The 13,137-nt window shown below is 46.1% G+C and overlaps 1 protein-coding gene across 1 annotated transcript in view; it reads right to left on the reverse strand.

The window, feature by feature from the left end:
* Positions 1-13,137, reverse strand: part of PLXNA2 (plexin A2) — a 568,789-nt gene that overhangs the window by 165,211 nt on the left and 390,441 nt on the right. The window contains exon 9 of the mRNA XM_069633272.1: positions 12,639-12,753. Coding sequence (XP_069489373.1) covers positions 12,639-12,753 — 115 coding nt within the window. The remainder of the gene's footprint in view (positions 1-12,638; positions 12,754-13,137) is intronic.

A 13,137-nucleotide genomic window follows, 5' to 3' on the forward strand; every position in this document is an offset into this window, starting at 1 on the left:
CTGGGGACATGAGATTTATAACCATGAGAGCCTGTAGGGAAGCAAGGCTGAGCACAACACCGGGCTGTGGGGACTGTGTACGAGGCAATGCTGGTTTCTAAGCACCACAGCTGCAAAAAGATACTCCCCATTTCACAACAGGAGAGTGCAACCGCTGCTATCCTCAGTTACCCCAAATGTCGGTGTAATGGCCAGCGACAGGCCAGCTGGAGTTTCAGGGCCCCACCATCCGGGGCCCACCACCCATATCAAGTGAACTGCACGTCGCCTGACGTTCTCCGAGCAAGTCCAATGGCCCCCCAGAAGCTTCCGGAGAACCATGTGTTTCCGATCACCAGAACGCTTGGCCTGTGGCCACTTCAGGGCCAGAATTTCAGGAGCAGAACTCGGGAAACTGGAAGAAGTCACGGCTCCACGGGGCAATGTCGCGATAGAGGCATTGTTGCAGCGTCATTGCGGATTGGCAAGAACCCCGGACAGGGTATGAACAGCACTCAAAATGACCTTGAGGCTTCGGGATACCCCGAGCTTCCAAGGTTTAAGAGAGGGGCCTTGCCCCCCCCCTAAGAGACTGGTGAAAGAACAGATATATGCGCCATTATAAACTTATATAGCTCTGTACTGATAATACCCATACATGGTACATGCACTTTGCATTCATACCATGTATGGGTATGCGCCAGGAAGCGGCATAACGCTGAGGTTATTGTTTAAAACCTAGTAACACCAAGATCCCATTATGGGTGCCAACATTTGTATTTTAGCAACCTTACAGTATTTATTGACTGGGCTTTGCTTTTAACAATGCTGCCAAATACCTGATTCTATTGTTGTATTGTTATTTATATGTACTTGTTCCAAAATGGCCGACAGCATTTCCAACAGCCAGTAAGTCACCTCTTCACTGTTTGTTAATTGATTCTTGTGTGTTTTAAATTTGGAGGAGTTACTGTGAGTTACTGTGAGCAAGCCACAGGATTGTGGCGAAACACGTCAGTTAGCCTCCCCTTTCCTTGGGAAGCCTTCTTTGTTGGTTTTTAAACCGCTATTTTTTTAAATAAAATCTTTGATATTTTTCTATGCAATTGTGCAGAAGTGGTTTCTTTTTCCAAAAATTCCAAAGTTTTATAAGCAGTAATTGAAGCCGCGGATTGGCATTTTCACAGCAGCAGAAGGGAGTGCAACTCCACTCAAGAAAGGCTTCACCGTCCTACTTCAAGAACATATATATCTATATATATAGATATATATCTCCTTGCTAAAATTACATTGTGTACAGTGTCTTATTGGGGAGCAAGTCTAGAAAGTTTGAGGAAAATAAAGCTACTTGTCAGTGGGTGTGTGTGATGAGGTGACTGTCGGTGACTATCGTGAGACTATCTTGAGAGTGGCAGCCTGGTTAGTGTGCAGATTTTGGCGGTAACATGGGTCAAGAAGCACAACATTGCTAGTGCTTCGAGAGCACTTGGGCTCCCTCTGGGCTCTACATACACCTGTTCTGACCTTTTCATGGTCCAAAGGGCGGGGACACTCAGATGGTATGAATACATACACGAATCTAGGGCAGAATTCATACTTCATCCCTATGAAGAACTCTGTGGGCCAACGTAGAGGTTCCGCCCATCTCCAGAGTCACGCCATTCACATATCCTCGCACACTGTATACGCCCCTCAATAGATCAAACACCCGTATGGTGGGTTTAAAAAGGCTTGAAAGAAAACCTTCCCCTTGAAATGTGAAAGTATAATATTCCATTTGAGCCAAGTCGCACGTGCCACAGTGCCACCTAGCAACTATCCCAGGAAGTTCACCTCCAGTTCAGAGCCACACCAGCAAAGCATATGCAAATTAGCCCAAATGGAAGTATTTTGTTCCAGAAAAACGTGTTTGTGTTAGAGGACAGTATTACTTTATAGATAGCTTAATTAACCCAAGACTTACATTTCTCAAGACTGCAGAGCAACTACACACCTGGTTTCACCCTTATCAGGGATCATCAGTGCAGTGTAGTCCGACAGTGGTTGGAGCATTGAGGGTTTATAGCTTATCCCCACACACATACAAGCACACTTCTAAGAGGTGCACGATCTTAACTTTCCAATGAGGCGAAAGGAAAGGCTCCCCTTTAGAACACATTTATTGAGCTGGAATATGCTTGCAGGGAAAAGCACCCCCTCCATTGTTCACTGGAGGAACTAATACATTTGAAAGTCAATGTTTTACAGGGAGAAAAATGCCAGATCGGCATAATGGTGTGGGGGCGGGGGGAAACAAACACCGCTGTTACAATGGATGGTGGATGGGGGTTGGGGGAGGGGCACGTTGGTCCTTTGTCTGACGCTCGGGCAATTGAATTAATCAATTCCCAGAATTCACTGGCGGTCCCGGCCTGGGGGGCACTGAGGACATTTTCAGACAGGTCGCTGACTTTAAAAGGCAGGCTAAGATGTGGCAGGGCTGGCTGCAGCCACAAGTTGGGGAGGCAGTGAGGGCACCCCATTTACGCCAGAGTGACGCAAGTCTAAACATAAAGTGAACCCGCAGAACTGCAATGTTTGAGAGGTACCGCTTTTTAAATATACAAAATACAGAATTAAAAGGCTGTCAACATTTATTTTATTTATTTTTGCAACTACCAAGCGTACTGAACCTCGAGGGCATACAGTACAATATGTCTGCCAGCTCATGCTGGAGAGTTACAGGACATTTAATGTTTTTTTTTACTGTATTTTGAAAACCAAGTATTTCGTCTCAATAGGACCATGATTCTATACTTTGCATAATTCTACTCCTTAATCGGTCACAAAGCGCTTGTTTCTGTGCCCCTTTGCGCGAGAGCTCTTGGTCACGACGGGTGAGGTTGGCATCTGGGAGAGTGAGGAACGTCAGGCAGGGACAGGGGCAGCTAGAGAGGGGCACACAAAGAGAGACAGAGAGAATGAGAAAAAGAGCGAGAGACAGAGAGCGAGAGATAGACAAAGAGAGAGAGCAAGCTAAAGTGAGGGAGAGTACCATCCTTGGCTCCAAGAACAAAGTAGCAACAACCAAAGCAACACAGCCGGTGATTTGGAGAGACCGATACCAGACCAGACTATGTTGAAGCCAAGGTTGCAAGCAGCAACGTTGTATAAAGAGTACTGGAATGAACATAGTTAATAACACGTATGATGAAAGACGCGAGTAAAGTTAAACTGCTGATGAATACTTGAACTTTGAAGGGAACAAGACGATACTGTTGACAGATTGGTCCGGCACTGCGTACATCCTCAATTGAAGGTCTCCGTAAGGGATCCAGCCAAGAAGTGGCAGAAGTGAAAGTTAAAGAGTTGTAACGAGAAAGAGTTTGTGAATCGAAGTGGTCCTGCGACGGGTCAAACAAAACCCTGCACACAGTTGAAAGTCTTCGATTTTTGATACAGAAAAGAAAGATTGGAAAATGAGATAAAGTGGACCGAATCCGATCAAGAGAGATCAATTGAAACATGGGGAAGGGAAGCCAACGGCTCAACTACCCTGACATGTAATTTCTTGTACACCTTTCTTTTGTGTAAAATTGTTTCCCACATCATTTGTATTTAGAAGTAAGGATGGACAATAGGTTTATTAGCATAGGGCCTTTTATTTTGACAGACTCGACTAGGACTGTGTTATTATTATTTGATGGTCGAAGCTTGCTCCCATCCTTAGATTTAAGTTTAGACAGGCGTTTTCTCACCCCATTTTAAAAGTTCAATAAACACCCTTCAACTGTGATCACTTTTGTCTGTATTCACTGTTTGATACCATGCCTTCCTTACAGTGGCCAGGCGGAACTGAGAAAAGTCCCCCCAACTGACCACGGCCACTGACCTGCCTTGGTGGGCGGCGTCCCACAGATCGCAAGTCAAACCAACGAAGAGCATTCTGCGGCAAACCAGCAAGCCTTCCCACAGGGACCCCATTGTTAGATTTTTAGCAGACTGCAGCTGCCCGAGTTAGATAACCTGCTCATCTTTAAGCACCCCCCTCAGCCCTTTGCCGAAATCTCTCATTGTTTGCATACAGCTTCTTAAGGGACAGCCTGAGAACGGGAACTGCAGTAAATGGCGTGATTGAATATTTCAGGTGCGGACTGCATTGAACATATCCTGCGATGGTTTTACAGACTGCGCTGTATTGTTATTAATAGAAAACCTTCCACTCCTACCAGTTTCAATACAATTTCTCACTTTAATTCTTGCTCCAACGTGCTTGTGTTTTTCCAAGTTCAGCATAATTGTTTCTTCATTATAGTAACTATAAGCAGCTGTTTTACTGCTTATGTTATATTAGTGGTGATTTTCATAGCGCTTCATGCACATCCAGCTTCTAAGCACTTGGCCTGGGATCGAAGCCATGGTGCAGAGCATCGCCCTGTTGCCCCTGATATGTCCTCCTTGCCTGCATTGCATGTTAAAGGTTTTCCCTATGGAAGGGATGCCCAGGGATGCCCTGTCCCTCAGCGGGAACCACGCCCAATCGCACCACTGGTAGGATGGTTTAGAAGCCCCTCATTTTAGGCCAGCCCTCACTTACTCCAGCGAGGGGGGGGTGAATTTAGTAGGGTTTCCAGTAGCGTCTCTACTAATAGCCAAAAGGTTTGCGCCATCTTCTGCTCTCCATCAGGCCTTGAAACACGTGTGTATAGGCGCATTATAAATGCCATATCATATCATGCCATATAATATCAGCCAGTAACAGGCTGTATAAGACCAACTCTTCCCAGCCCCTACCTGTCTTTCAACAGCATTGGCCTCGCTAGAAAACTCCCCATTGCCCTACAGGTCAGTGCGATGGGGAGGTTCACCAACAGATGGCACAACATTATCTACATTGGGGTGTGTGATCAATCTGCCTCCCTGTGCACCATCTAGGACCACACAACCATGCACCTTTTTTTAAGTACTCTCTGTGGACATTAATGCATCGCATAGGCACCAACCTCTGGACCAACACAGTTTGCTGGCACAAAACATTTCAAGCTAATGGGGTGCCCAACCTGGCCCAGCTTCCTCTAATGTGGGTCTCCCGCTACCAGCCTTCGCCATGTTTCTGTTAACAGGCACTGCTCTCGGGCCTTGGGGTTGGCAGTCCTGGCATTGCCAGGCTGCGCTTTGTTTTCTTGAAGATATTAAATGCCGCCTCAGACCACATAAGCCTCCACGCTTCAAGGGTTTGCTTGAGCACATTTCTAATCCATCACCCAGCCACACTTTACAGTGGGTAAGAGTTTGTATTATAGAACTGCCTTTATGCAGGCTCTCCTTTATGCAGATGCTGTACGATGATGATTGGTTTATTTATATAGCGCTTGCGGCGAAGCGCTGTACATAGAACATATTTACATACTTCATCATCCCAGCCGAAGTTGGTACTCGTTTATCAACCTCGGAAAGATGAAAGGCTGAGCTGGCCTTGCCGGGATTCGGACCTGCAGATCACACACAGATCACAGTAGTGAGTGCTCAACCAGCCGAGCTATCTTACCGGCTACGTGGCTACTTATTTTTCGCCGTTCACTCTCCTCCTTAACTTATTGGTAGGTCTTAAACTGTCCTGCTTTATTGGGTACTCTCTTTCTCTTGTCTGTTACCCCTGACCCTCTCCCCAGTCATGGACCCCCGGCAGGGGGGCACAGTACACCACTTTTCATACAAGCCTAGTGGCAGGGAGACTGCTACTTTTAACATGGCGTCTACGAGTGCCTCGGGCTCTCAGACGTACCTTCACCTCGTTACATTTTGTTGAACATCTCTAGTTATCATCGCACGCCTCAAGCGGTTCCTGTACCTCCCCATCGCTCCCTGCACTTACCGAGCAATCTGCACGACTCCTGTGCGGAAAGTCATTTATGCATAGCTCAGCACGTGCCTCGGGGGCCCTCCCCTGGCGCCCACCTAAACCCCCCAGCTTCTCCAAGATTCCCTGCATCTACCTAGATCTCCGGGTTTCTGTGCAGCCCAGCATCCCTCTCCAAGCATCCCTGCCCTCTCCTGCATCCTTTAAGATCTTCACATTTCCCCAGGTCTCCATGGAAACCATAGCTCTCCTGGCATCCGCCGGGTTTGCTTACACCCCAGCCGTTCTCCCAGATCTAGCTGCACCCCACTACCCTTAGTTCCAAAAGACCTCTCTAGCTGTGCCTGGCCCCTCTTTTCTCTCCCCACATCACCCAGGTTTACCCTGCATCCACCCAGTCTCCCTGAACCCCTCTGTGTTTGTTGGGCATTGTTGGATGCCTGTGGTATATGGAGCCAGACCGGAACAATTCGGGTGCCAGCAGGAGCACGGAGTTCCTTCTCAGCACCATCAGTGTCCTAACAGCAGGACACCTTTCCCATTCCTGTGACAGTTCGAGCTCCAGGCAGCAGAGCATCTCTCCCAGGGAACTGACACGTTGCTCTGTGTCAACAGAGCCTTACAATGGGAGCCATTAGGCACTGATGAGAGGGAGGGGGGCTATTAGCTGAGCTCTTTGTCCCTTAAGCAACGTGAATGGGGGTGATCAGAAGTGTTTATGGTGCATAATGCTGCATGCTTCATGAAATAACAACTAGGGCTCACATTAACCTGCATGATGCTGTTGTGACTTTGCATGCAGGATGGGGAGAATAAAACTAAAGCCATCCTCTTATTGCTCAACATATTTCTATGACAAGGTATATATTGTAAAGTTAATTTATTATAAAAGGGTAGTTTATTATGTAATGTGGTTTGCTTCCAAGGCATTGCTGTTAATAAAGTATTATTTAAGGACATGAAAAGCAAAGCAAACCCATAATAAATATCTATATCAACTAAAACTGCGAAGATGTGTTCAGTTTCTTAAATTGTTGCAGTTTCACCATTTAACGAAATTGTGTGATCCTGGGCAAATCATTCAATTGCACTGTATCTTATTTACAATGCCGTCAGTGATTCACTTCATAGCTAATGTTAATATATCATGCTATTATAAAAAAAAGTCTAATGACTACAGATTTGCTCCATATATAATAACAGTGCAATTTAGGTATTTTGCACCTCACAGTTATTTGCCACTTGGCTTATTTATGCAACGCATTCTAAAGTCACTTCCAGGGTGCCTCCAAGTATCAAAGACCGGTGATGCTCCTTGCAATGTCCTTTTCTGTGTTGTCACTTCTGTTGGTGCACTCCATATGCGAATTGAGAGGTTTGAATGTATTCTATGTGTTATTACCTGCCTAGTCTGGCATTGTGGTGAAGCCAATCTAGCCCTTTCTTACTGTGGCATGACATTTATTGTGGGCATCCTGTCCGGGAAAGCAGTGTTGCTGTGTGCTCCTGCTTGGCCTGGCTGCCCATAGAACAGCGGTCTGGAGCAGGACGCAGACAGCAGTGTGGCCGTATGCTCCCACTCTGCACCCTCCATGCACAATAGGGGGCATAGCAGGAGCATGCTCTGTGTCCCACTCCAGGCCGTTGACTGCACTACAGGCCCAATAAGGAGCAGAGCCAGATGCAGAGCAGGAGCACACAGCTCCCTGTCCCACTCCAGGCCACTGACTGCATTACAGAACCAATAAGGGGCAGATCCAGATGCAGAGCAGGAGCACACAGCTCCCTGTCCCACTCCAGGCCACTGACTGCACTGCAGGTCCAATAAGGAGCAGAGCCAGATGCAGAGCAGGAGCACGCAGCTCCCTGTCCGACTCCAGGCCACTGACTGCACTACACATCCAATAAGGGGCAGAGCCAGATGCAGAGCAGGAGCACACAGTTCCCTGTCCGACTCCAGGCCGCTAACTGCACTGCAGGCCCAATAAGGAGCAGAGCGAGATGCAGAGCAGGAGCACACAGCTCCCTGTCCCACTCCAGACCGCTGACTGCACTGCAGGCCCATTAAGGAGCAGAGCCAGATGTGGAGCAGGAGCGCACAGATCCATGTCCCACCCTTCACCGAATGTTGCAGGGAGAGGGTACAGAGTCAAGTCATCATATGGGGTACAGGATCAAACGTGTGTCAGTTTAGCATTCATTTTCCAAGGTGCATTAGGGGGGGAAAGGAGCAAGACTTTTTTTGTGGCTCGTGCCCCCACTCTTGCAATGCTGGATACTCCCCTGCTCGATGCCTTGGCATCTGTCTGCAGCAGGCCCCGCTTCCTTCTACAGAGCCGTATGAGTTTCCACTATGCACCTCGACAGGAAAGCCCCCCCCCCATCTCCCCCCTGGCCCATGGTCCAGGATGCAGGGTCTGCCTTTAAATCCACAGTCTCCGGCCCTTCCTCCCACCCGGGGCCAATGTAACATGTCTTCGTGTCAGCCTCCAGCCATGACTTCTATTCAAATGAGCGGCCAGAGGGGGTTGGGGTTTTAGAGCTCAGCTCCTATTCTGTTCTGTGTCTAGCAGTGACAGGGCTCTGGGCCTTTGCCAGCACTCGGCCTCCCTGGAAGTTTTTCCATTTGAAAGAGGTTTTCCTCTCTGATTGCACAAGGGACCGTCAGCTGATTCCAGTCCAGTCCATCACCGGCCTTCTGCAGCTCGTACCAGAATAGAAAGCAGGGCTCCGGAGTGCAGGGTTAATGTCTAATTTGCATATCGTGTTCATTACTGAATGCAGTTTCCAAGTTCAACAGCGGGAGACTTTCTCAAATTCAGGGAGACTTGCTTGAGATTGTCGGCTGCCTTCCAAGCCCCCCTAAACCTGTTAGTCTAAGTTCCTCAAAGTCACCAGTGGCAAAAATGTTACCCTGAGCCACGTGTCAATGAATGGTAAAGACTGGCCTGTGACGAGAATGGAAGCTTTCGCCAATAGGCTAGTGCCACCGAAGGCCTATAGGCCTCAGGCACAGTCAGTCAGATATCGCTGCCATGTGAGTGGCTCTTACACAGCGCAACTTCCATTTTGGTGGCCTCGAGGCACTAGTTATGATGGAGCAAGTCATATTTAAAGGCCCACTGACACGTGACTGACACTGTCCCACCTGTAGGAGGCAGTAATCTTTCGGGAACTTTCCCAATCTCCCTATTCCTCGCCCCTGCTAAGAACACAGCATTGGACACTTCAAGCTTCTCTCTCCACAGGGGGCGCTTCAAGAGTTTGAGGCAAAAGGTTCGGACAGAAAACCATTGACTAGGTGGCCTCCATACCATTATTTTCTCAATTTGTCCAGTATTTTTAGTTTTATCCACAGTGTTAGATAGTCTTTTATTGCATGCTATGTACGGGACTGGATCCCATTTTTCCTAATGATACCTACGGAGCAGGATTGCATTTAAGACGATTGAATTTGCTGAATGCTACACACGGAAGAGGATTGAATTTGCTGAATGCTACACATGGAAGAGGATTGAATTTGCTGAATGCTACACACGGAAGAGGATTGAATTTGCTGAATGCTACACATGGAAGAGGATTGAATTTTTCTGAATGCTATAAATGGAAGAGGAACACTACATACAGAACGGGATCACATGTTTCTTAATGATACCTACAGAAGGGGATTGAACTTTTCCCAATGATACCTACAATACAACATTTTTCCGAATACAACATATGGAAGCCGATTGAATTTTCAGGATGCTAGAAACGGAAGAGGGTGGAATTTTTCTGAATGTTACATACGGAAGAGGATTGTATTTTTTGAATTCTACATATGGAAGAGGATTGAATTTTCTCAACAATACATACGGAACAGGATCACATTTTTCTTTATGATACCTACAGAACGGGATTGAATTTATCTGAATGCTATATATGGAAGAGGATTGAATTATCTGAACGCTACATACGGAGGAGGATTGAATTATCTGAATGCTATATATGGAAGAGGATTGAACTATCTGAATGCTACATACGGAAGAGGATTGAATTATCTGAATGCTACATACAGAAGAGGATTGAATTATCTGAATGCTATATACGGAAGAGGATTGAATTATCTGAATGTTATATACGGAAGAGGATTGAATTATCTGAATGCTACATACGGAAGAGGATTGAATTATCTGAATACTACATACGGAAGAGGATTGAATTATCTGAATGCTACATACGGAAGAGGATTGAATTATCTGAATGCTACATACGGAAGAGGATTGAATTATCTGAATGCTACATACGGAAGAGGATTGAATTATCTGAATGCTACATACGGAAGAGGATTGAATTATCTGAATGCTACATACGGAAGAGGATTGAATTATCTGAATGCTACATACGGAAGAGGATTGAATTATCTGAATGCTATATAGGGAAGAGGATTGAATTATCTGAATGCTACATACGGAAGAGGATTGAATTATCTGAATACTACATACGGAAGAGGATTGAATTATCTGAATGCTACATACGGAAGAGGATTGAATTATCTGAATGCTACATACGGAAGAGGATTGAATTATCTGAATGCTACATACGGAAGAGGATTGAATTATCTGAATACTACATACGGAAGAGGATTGAATTATCTGAATGCCACATACGGAAGAGGATTGAATTATCTGAATGCTACATACGGAAGAGGATTGAATTATCTGAATGCTATATATGGAAGAGGATTGAATTATCTGAATGCTACATACGGAAGAGGATTGAATTTTCTCAATGCTACATACAGAAGCGTATTGCATTTTTCTGAATGCTACACACGGAAGAAGACTCCATTTTCTGAACACTACATGGTTAACAGGATCACATTTTTCTTAATGATACCCACAGAACAGGATTTACATTTTCCCAATGATACCTACAGTACAACATTGAATTTTTCTGAATACTACATTTGGAAGACGATTTAATTTTCCGAATGCTAGAGACGGAAGAGGATTGCATTTTTCGGAATGCTACATACGGAACAGGATCAGATGTTTTGTGAACGCTACACATGGAAATGAAATGAGTGATTATTGTGTAATGCGCCTACCTCATGTATTCAGCGTATCTAATATGTAACTAGTGATGTCTGGCTGCAGACACCAAACCCAGACTGATATTCACTGGTCAGTCAGCCTAGGGTAACAATATGTGGGGTGCGTAGGCGTGTATTGTGTGCATGTGCTCTATTTCTATATAAATAAAGCCGCCATTAACCGTGAATGTACCGTGAGTTTATATTGTTGCCAACATTCTCCAATTGGAGGCACATGCTTGTGTTTCTACTGCACCTGGGCTTTCTCAAGGCACAATAGTTTACAAACAAGTTATGAAATGAAAACAGGATTGAATTTTTCTGAACGCTACAAACGCAATGGGAATGAATTTTTCTGAATGCTACACCCAGAATATGATCATATTTTTTACTAGAATCAACCTAACATTTGTCAGTCATTGACCTCAGTTAGAGGACATTCTCAAAAAACACACCGACCACAAGGTAATTTCCCTCAATCTGCTAACACTGTTTTAGACTTGAAAGGAGACTCATTCATTGCTATCCTCTGGGACCAATGTGCATCACTCATACCTATGTGCAAGCAGCTAGGTTTCATAGACCTAAATGGAGTCATATGTATGCCAGTGCACAGCCTCAAGCACCTCATACTTCAATGGAGTCTTGATCATTTGTAACCTCAAGGAGGAATGGCTTTTCACTGAATCTGCCACCGCTCTTGAGTAACTATAGACTTGAATGAGCTCCCAATCACTTTCTGCCCCCTCCCAAATAACCTGGGACTTTCACAGTGTTTCACTTTTGCCATCAAGGGATCCTCATGCGTTGGCAGAAACGAAGACCGACACGAAAAGGTGACCACCAGTCCTACGTGCCTTTCAAACACAACGGGTCCTCAACTATGAGCTTTCCCACCCTTAATAAACTCAGGCTTAGGCCTTCAGTCCAAAGTGACAAGCAGACCTAAAGGGCCCTATACAGCAATGAAGTCTCGTTCATTGGAAGCCACTATAGTGTCGTACTAAAGGCCAGCTAGGGCCAAACACGTCCATAGACTTCAGCAGAATCTTACTCATTGAGAGCCATCATGACCAAAGTACCTCGTTCATTGCTTCCCGTCAGCACATACAGTTAAAAACTTCAATGAGGTCTGACTGCACACCGCAGACCTCCATGTCCTGGGATAGAGCCATCTCATTGGCTGGTTCGAAGGCAGCTTCACCATGATAGCCTGTCTCAACCTCCTCAAAGATTTACATGTAATTTAAACATTTTACAAACAAACATTCCATAGTCATTACATCTTAGTTCATTTCAAAACCCCAAATCCCACATATTTAAGCAACTGGCTACAGATGTGCGCCTGCATCTGTTCCCTTGGCGGACACTGTCACAACACAACCACATCACTCACCCACAACAACAACCACCGGGGCAGAGCAACATAGGAGAAAAGGTTTGGACCCCACCAGGCACACAGTGCATAAGCACACATGACAATTTACAGAGCTCCAGCTAAAGGGAGCCTCAACTAGATGTAATCCCTACAATCAGGCCTTCAACCCCCCGACACAACTATACGCCGTGTAGCCTGTGCCCTGCGGCCACACGTTCTGCTGTTGCCCCCCCCCCCCCCTCAACCAAACTGGGAGCCCCCATTCTCGTGCATCCTTTCATCTCTTTAACTATGCATGAGTTGAATGTTTGCAGAACGTCTCCCCACCCAGCACTTGAGCAAGACTTCCCACCTCAGCATCCCTTTACCTCAGACACATTGACTCGCCCCTCCTGGAACGAGCAGGTGCTGGGGTCGTGGGTGCAGAGGTTGCGGTACTTGCACCAGTGACAGTGAAAGGCGCTGTTGACACAGGAGAGGCACCTGTAGAGAGAGGGGGAGAAAATGGGAGGGTCAGTGGAAAAATACTCATGGGCGTCAGGAGGTCAAAATCGCAAGGGTTCCACTATGCACAGGGCACGACCATAGAAAGAAACACAATCCAGTCCTGGCTCCATCACCTGATAGAAGGTGTGGTCCTGGGCATACCAGCAAACACTCCAATCATCTCATTCTTTTACCTCGCCTCTGCCCAGATTAGGAGGGCATAGAAACAGCTCAACACCAGCATTAAGCGCTATATACAAACGTGGACACTGCTGCATTTTACCTAGAACAGAGCATGCCAGATTCCAGCTGTGTGCCCCTCCTACAATCCCAAGTCTGGCGAAGCTGCAGTCCAATTCAATATTTTGGCTTATAGGGGGC

Source organism: Ambystoma mexicanum, chromosome 13 (assembly GCF_040938575.1).
Source record: "Ambystoma mexicanum isolate Mex_15411 chromosome 13, UKY_AmexF1_1, whole genome shotgun sequence".
Lineage (NCBI taxonomy): Eukaryota > Metazoa > Chordata > Amphibia > Caudata > Ambystomatidae > Ambystoma > Ambystoma mexicanum.